Source organism: Chiloscyllium plagiosum, unplaced genomic scaffold (genome assembly GCF_037043375.1).
Source record: "Chiloscyllium plagiosum isolate Xiang-an unplaced genomic scaffold, Cpla_swu_hap1 HiC_scaffold_5, whole genome shotgun sequence".
Lineage (NCBI taxonomy): Eukaryota > Metazoa > Chordata > Chondrichthyes > Orectolobiformes > Hemiscylliidae > Chiloscyllium > Chiloscyllium plagiosum.
In genome coordinates this window covers 86,174,534-86,182,547 of record NW_028270143.1, presented here as the reverse complement: position 1 = coordinate 86,182,547, position 8,014 = coordinate 86,174,534, and the positions used below count along the sequence as shown (strand labels likewise).

Below are 8,014 nucleotides of genomic sequence, written 5' to 3'. Positions count from 1 at the left end.
CTGGGCTCCTGCTATCACTTTAACCCCTGAGCTGCTGCTTGCTGACGTCAGAGCCGCGGGAGAAGCTGGGACACAGGCTGAGTGCCACGGGAAATTTTCCTTCTCAAACACCTGCAGAGTACAGCACCAGGCAAGATTGCAAGCAAATGGGAACGGGGTTTTGTCATGGTTCTCTTAGGACTTTATTCGCCTTTAAACACACACAAAATGAGTGACTGGTCGTGTAGCACAGTGCAATAATAAAACAAAAAATCACCACGCTTTCTTCGTTTAGAATTGCACAAAGCTTTAGAGGTAATGGGACGCTTGTTTGTAAGGTGTGTACAAAAGAGTTTAGGTACGTTTAAACCTACAGAATTTGACACACAGAAAATGGACCAAGAATGGATAATAAAATGTGACGTGACGTATGGGCGAATTATATGAATTTACAAAATTCTTCTAAGATTTCTTTCTGTGCATTTTTAAAACAAAAATAAATTATGTGGTCCAAAAATAATGTTAATGATATCCTCTGAACAACTACATTTTGCTCCCACATATCTTATATTGATATCCTCTTAAAGTGCTCTCGTGATGCCTTAATACCCTGATTTACAATTGTTTTACAAATAATGATATTAGTATTATTTTCCAACTAGAATTACTTGATTTATACAATTTCAGTAAGGTGCAATGTGTACCGCTTTTATATTTACTTCACCTGTTTCTGTAGTTTGATTCACAGTGAACTCTCAGTATGTCATGAAAATCATGTTGCACACCTTTATTCACTGTTTTCTGCATTGAGTCAAAATAAATCGAATCTGTGCAGTTATGTACATTCTGTTCTCGATATTGTTAAAGTGTACTTCTTTATGAATGGTTCCTTTTCGCTGTGAGAATACATGTAAAATAAGAATGATCCGTAACTTCTATCAAATAATAGAAATAGGTCACTGATTGCTTGAACTTTTTGAACGTAGTTCAATTTTAGACTTTTTTTTGCTTCTTAGTTGTTTGTGTGAACGCGCTTCTGGTCAGAAGCACACAATGTCCATAACATGCAAATGACCATTTATATCATTCTAAAACATTAAAATTATAGCAACGCTCGATGCCTCAGCTAATGAGTTTAACATTATTGCAGACAGGGTGCAATAAAGACTATATATTTTTAGGGTGTACATTGAATCAATTTATGAGTTGAATCTATGTGGTTGCACAGTTTCTTAAATAACAATAAAAAAGTGAATATTGTATTCTTGAATTTATTTTCCATCAAAGAGGAATAAGATATATATTACAATAAATTAATTGGTATATATAGAAAAATATTCGCTAGAAAACCTTAGGTAATAATGTACTGTTAGATTAAACGTTGTTGAAAAAAATTAACATTAGAAAATTGATTAGGACATTTTTGATAAATTAAGCATTCCATAATATTTACATATAACTATTTAAAATAATAAATATATAAATTAACGTTTCTCGGTTTACACACCATTACATTCTTGATCTGATATCAACAATTAAGTTTGATCATATATTAACTTTCATTAAATAAACATGATTATATAAATCCCTGAATTGCGAACTACTGTATTTCCATTTTTATGAGACAAAGTCAAAAGGTGGTTCGTTCTCAATGTTGTTTACACATGATTTGCTATTAGATTTTCTGGGATCTTCGGGAGTCCAAACTTTTGCTGTCCTGATGATGTTTTGTTCTTTAAGCTGTTTCTCATCAGTCCACGACAAGGAATGCCCTGCTAGAGGAGGCAGCCCATAGTCCGGATCATTTGGAGATGGCGACCCTAGAAGAGATATCAAGAAATGTAAATGTGCTGTACATAAGAAAGTAAACATCCAAAAATGTACTTTTATACAACTTTGCATTTATTGACAGCATTATTTTAGTCTAAAGAACAATGTGAAAAACATTAGAAGTGCATTTATATAAAGAAGTGCAGGAACTAAGGTAGCAAGCTTAAAGTTAGAAGGGAATTACAAATAAACTATATCAAAATACATCTGATGCACTTACTTGCACCTCTATGACAGATAATGACTTTTTTAGGTTGAATTGCAGAATCGCTATTTGGATTCCTTAAGGGCATATCAGATTGAACAAGTTCTGTTAAGAAGTTAATGTAACCTATTGCTAATCGGAGGGTATCAACTTTTGAAAGTCGTTTCTCATAAGGTAGCGTTGGTATGTGAGTTCGGAGACCTTCAAATGCATCGTTAATAGACTGCATGCGTCTGCGCTCCCGGACGTTTGCAGCCTGGCGAAGGTGCTGCATTTCAACTTCTGAGCGGATCCTCCTGCGCCTTTTCACAGCGCCCTCAATCCCTTTGAGCTGGGGGGACACCTCAGAAGTGCTATCGGTGCAGTCGAAGGAAAAGGGTGACGAGGACGATGTGAAGGAGAGGATGCCCGAGTCACAGTGCTCAGGATCAGCAGCGCCCCGGCTCTCCTTGTAATACTCGCTCATCTGGCTGCTCAGAAAGTCCACGTCGTGCTCCAGGAACCCGTCCGTGTCCAGGTGATCCCGGGACGGCTGCTCCGCGAACAAATCTTCATCATCGAAGTAGGTGGCAGCCTCGAAGGTGTCGAGGCCGGTGAGCTGCTCGAGCATGGTCTCCATGGTGTTGCCCGGTAACCGGAGCCGGGAGCCGCTGGCGCTCGTGAGTGACCCGCCAGGGCGGCACGCGAGGCCTCTTATAGGACACTGAGCGGCGCGTGCCGCCGGGCCGCTAGGACAACCAATAAGAGAGCAGGCTGAAGGCAAGGGGGGAGGGAGACTGGGAGAAAGGGTGAGATAGAGAGAACAAGAGGGAGAGAGAGAGAGAGAGAATAAGAGAGAAGGAGATAGAGAGGACAGGATGGAGAGAAATGGAGGGGAGAGAAATGGAGAGAGAACAGGAGGGAGAGACGCACGAAAAAAATAGAAAGGAGAGAGAGTTAGAAAGGGGACAGAGAATAAGAGGGAGAAACAGGGGAGAGAGAGGGTGGGCGTGGGAATAGAGAGGGACAGAGGAAGTAGGTGACAGGGAGAGGCAGGGAAGAGAGGAGAGAAAGGGACTTGAAGAGAGAGGAGAACAACGTAGAGAGATAGGGGAAAGGACGGAGATGGGAGGAAGAGTGTACAGGGAGAGATAGAGACGGGGTGTGGGAGAGACAGGGAAGGGAGGGAGAGGATGGAAAGAGAAAGGGGGAGAAGTTGGAAATAGGAAGAGAGAAAGGGTGTGGCGGGGGAGAGGGAGTTGCAAAAGAGATACACTGAGTGGCAAAGGGAGAGAGATAAAGCGATAGTGAGAGAGGTAGATAAGGAGATAGAGAGATGATGAGAGGGAGATAGAGAGATGTAGAAATTAGGACAGTGAACGAGAGGGGGAAGAAATGAAAAAAAGACAGATAGAGGGAGATAAAGAAGGAGATACAGTGAATGAGAGAGGAAGGGAGATAGACAGGAGAGAGAAGCAGAGGGAGAAATAAAAAGAGTGGTAGAGGCAGAGAATGTGGGAAAGAGGGAGCTATTGAAAGGTAACATAGAAGAGGTGAGAGAAGGATGATATGGAAGGGGTGAGAACGGGAAAGATAGGGAGGGGAGAGACATAGACAGAGGGTGAGGAAGGAAGTAGAGAGGAAGAGAGAGATAGTGAGTGATAAAAGAGCAATAACGCCAGAGAGTGTGGGGAAGAGTATTTTTCCGACAGAGGATGGTGGGAACCTGGAACTCACTGCCTGAAAAGATGGTAGAAGCAGAAATCCTCATAACATTTAATAAGTATACAGATGTGCACTTGCAATGCCAAAACATATAAAACTATGGACCACGTGCTGGAAGTGGGTTGGGCATTTGCTTTTGACTGGCAGACACAATGGGCCAAATGACCTTTTTCTGTCCTGTAGATCTGTTTGACTCTATGAAATAGAATGATACAGAGATTAGGAGTTGGAAGGAAAGACAGAGGGAGATAGAGGGAGTGATCAGAACAGAAAATAGATGAAGATATAGAATGGACAGATAGAGACAGAGGCATAGAGTGACAGAGGGAGTAGAGGAGAGAGAGAAAGTCAGGATGGCAGAAAGAAGAGGGAAGAGTGGAAAAGAGAGATAGAGGGAGAGAGTGACAGGATGAGATATGGGAGAGTCTGATAGTAAGAGAGAATGAGAGAGCGGCACGGTGGCTCAGTGGTTTGCACTGCTGCTTCACAGCACCAGGGTTCCAGGTTCGATTCCAGCCTCAGGTGACTGTCTGTGTGGAGTTTGTACCTTCTCCCCATGGGTTTGCTCCAGGTGCTCTGGTTTCCTCCCACAGTCCAAAGATGTGCAGGTCAGGTGAATTGGTCATTCTAAATTGCCCATAGTGTTAGGTGCATTAGTCAGAGGGAAATCACACTGGGTGGGTTACTCTTCAGAGAGTCGGTGTGGACTTGTTGGGCCGAAGGGCCTGTTTCCTCACTGTAAGGAATCTAATCTAATCTAATGACTGGATGAGACAAAAAAAAGAGAATGGCTGTGGGAAGCTGGTGAGGTGAGCAAAATACAGGTAAATTGCAGAAGAGAGAGATAGAAAGGGAGGAGCAGAAAGGCAAACAAAGGAAGAGGGAATGTGCAAAATAGAGAGGAAAATTCATAATGGGGGAGTTAGAGAGGGAGTGATTGTGGAAGTGAGAAGATAGCAGTTGAGGGAATGATAGATAGTGATACAGGGAGTGAGAGTGCAACAAAAGGAAATGGTGGAGAAATAATTGGGGATAGTGAGTGAGATAGTGAAAGAGAAAAATGGAGAAAGGGAATATAAACAATAAGTATAGGTGGGTGGGGAAATAGCTGGAAAGTACAGAAAAAAATTGAAGTAGAAATTAAAGAAAAATAATTTTAGGGAAAGTTAGAACATTGAAATAGATTGAGACAGAGAGAAAATAATAGGGAGAGATGGAGAGGGATACATAGAGAAAAGAAAAAAGATACAGGGCAGAGATCAAGGGAAATACAAAAAAAAGGAGTGAGGAAGAGATATGGCAGAAAAAAAGATAGTGAGGATGTAAAAGGAGAAAATACTGGAACTGACAGAGAAAGAGGGAAATAAAGGAGGAGAGATATGGTGATGGATTTAAAGAATTGGGGAGAAAGAAAGATTCCTAAGATAAAGAGACAGAATAACAGAGATAGAAAGAAGAAGATGAAGAGTTATAGGACTGGGGATAAACAGGAGGGAAAGTTAGATGGAGAGAGGGAAGAAGGGAGTGAGGGACAGAGAGAATGAAAGAGACAAAGAGGAATGAGAGAAATAAAAATATAAATATGGAAAGAGAAAATCAGGAAGAGTTATAAGGAAATAGAGGAAGAAATATACAGGTAGAGGAGAAGGGAGAAATCAGTAACCAGACAGAGCTATAGGGATAAGAGTGAATGGGAGAATTGAAAGGAGAAAGGAGGCAAATTAATGGTGAAAAGAAAGTGTCGCATTATGCCCAACAAAGAAACTGTCCATTTGGCAGGAAGGGTGAAAAGCAAGCATTGAAATGGTGAGGAACTGCAGAACTCTAGAATGCAGAGAGATCTGAGTGACTTGAATTGTAAAAGTCTTGTAGCAGGTACATCAAATAACTAAGAAAGCAAATAGACTGTTTGAATGTTTATTGTTTATGTGAGGGGAATTGAATACAAAAGTAGGGGGTTTGTGTTTCAGTTAAAGAGGGAGACCATATGTGAAGCACTGTATATTGTATCGGTCTTCATATTTAGTGAAAAATATAAATGTATTTGAAGCAGTTCATAGGAGGTTCTCTGGATTAATACTTGGAATGGATGTGATGTCTTATAAGTAAGGCTTGGACAGCCTAGGCCCATTTTTTGATTAGATTACTTACAGTGTGGAAACAGGCCCTTCGGCCCAACAAGTCAACACTGCCCCGCCGAAGCGCAACCCACCCATACCCCTACATCTACCCCTTACCTAACACTACGGGCAATTTAGCATGGCCAATTCACCTAACCTGCACATCTTTGTGACTGTGGGAGGAAACCGGAGCACCCGGAGGAAACCCACGCAGACACGGGGAGAATGTGCAAACTCCACACAGTCAGTCGCCTGTGAATTGAACCCGGGTCTCTGGCGCTGTGAGGCAGCAGTGCTAACCACTGTGCCACCGTGCCGCCCACGGTGCTGGAGTTTAGAGAAGTAAGAGGTGACTTGATTGAAACGTTTAAGCTTCTGAAGGATCTTGAGAAGGTGGGCGTAGAAAGGATGTTTCCCCTTGTAGGATTATCGAGAAATAGGGATCACTGTTTAAAAATAAAGGGTCACCCATTTAAGACAGAGATGAGGAGAATGTGTTTTTCACAGAGGGTTATGAGAGTTTTGAATTCTTCATCAAAACGTGGAAGGAGATAATATGATTAGATTCCCTACAGTGTGGTAACAGATCGATCAGCCAACAAGTCCTATTCTCCGAAAGGTAACTCACCCAGACCCATTTTCCTCTGACTAATGCAATTTAGCATGGCCAATTCACCTGACCTGTACATTGTTGGATTGTGGGAGGAAACCCACACAGATATGGGGAGAATGTGCAAACTCCACACACATAGTCACCCAAGGCAGAAATCAAACCCTGGTCCCTGGTGCTGTGAGGCAGCAGTGCTAATCACCATGCTACCCAAAGGCAGTGATGGATAGATTCCTGGGAAACAACATGATGGAAGGAAATTGGGTTAGGTGGAAATGTGGAATAGAGGTTACAGTCAATCCAGCATGATTTTATTAAATGGTGGATTGGATTCAAGGACACATATGGCCTACTCCTGCTCCTAAGTCACATGCTCGTGTGTACATAAGTAACCTGTCATGTCCATAGACATACTAGAGTCTAGGAGACTTACACCCATGCAGGTGCTTTTGGAGTGCTTTTGGAGTGTAGTCATTACTGTCATGTTAAAAATGTAGCAGTCAATTTGTGTACAGCAAGCTCTCAAAAGTACCAATGTAATAATGACCTGATAATCTCTTTTTCTGATATTGGTTGCAAAATAACTATGAGGATTAATTTGCCTATCCTTCTTGCTAATGTCAAGGGATACTTTAAAATCCACATGAGATGATAGATGGAGGTTCAGTTTAAATTCTGAACCAGAAGAAACCACAGAACCTCCAATAGTGCAGCACTCTGTCAGCACTGTAAACTGTCAAACAAAGATAAAGATAGAAGGAGGAGGGAAAACAAAAGGATTATGGAGGGATACTGATGAATATAGGTAGAGATGGGTAGTGAGATATTGAAAGACATTTAAAGCTCAAGAAGTGAAACATTGAGATTGAGAGACAAGAAGAGACTATTACAATGGAAGTGTGAGAGAAAATGACAATGAGAGATCAAAATCAAAAGAAACAACTAAGGTTAGATAACAGAACAGATAGAAAGAAATAAAATGAGAGAGGATGTAAAACAAGAGAGTGTGAACAGATAGGAAAAACTTGATACAGATAGTGTAAGAAAGAATAGCAAGAAAATATAGAGTGAGGAAGAATAAGGTAAAGAGGGGAAACAGAAATAAAAATAAAAATATAAAGATTGGAAATAGAAGATAAATAGAATGAAAGGAAGAGACGGAGGGAGATGGAATTTAAAAGAGAGGAGAGGGAGAAGAAAGTGAGAGCGAGCGAGAGAGAGAGAGAGGAAAATGTGGAGAAAGTGATACAGCGGGTGTGATAAAGGGCGAAATTTTGAGGATGACAGGACAAGTAAGAAGAGGAAGTGAAAGATAGAGATTGAGATAGAGAGCCAGAAAAATGCCTCCACAATCTGCCTCTGCCTCACGGCTACCCATCTGAAGCTGGAATCTTCACCTATGTTTTTGTTATATCCAGAGTCAACCATTCCAATGTTTTCTCTGCCAGATTCTCAGCTTCCACATCAAATAAACTGAAGCGCATCCAAAACTTCACTACCTGTTTCTTAACTCATTCCAATTCCTATTCATGCAATTCTCCTGTTGTATTCAGGTCCATTGTACCT

The 8,014-nt window shown here is 41.3% G+C and overlaps 1 protein-coding gene across 11 annotated transcripts in view; it reads right to left on the bottom strand.

Annotated features, from left to right (window-relative positions):
* Positions 1-2,633, bottom strand: part of ptf1a (pancreas associated transcription factor 1a) — a 187,563-nt gene extending 184,930 nt beyond the window's left edge. For all 11 annotated transcript variants that reach the window (XM_087987422.1, XM_087987414.1, XM_087987415.1 and 8 more), the window contains exons 1-2: positions 2,030-2,633; positions 1-1,799 (exon numbers count right to left, since the gene is read on the bottom strand). The exon at positions 1-1,799 is cut by the window's left edge and continues 97 nt beyond it. In XM_087987422.1, coding sequence (XP_087843548.1) covers positions 1,597-1,799; positions 2,030-2,633 — 807 coding nt within the window. In that variant the 3' untranslated portion in view covers positions 1-1,596. The remainder of the gene's footprint in view (positions 1,800-2,029) is intronic.
* Positions 2,634-8,014: the final 5,381 nt, after the last annotated feature.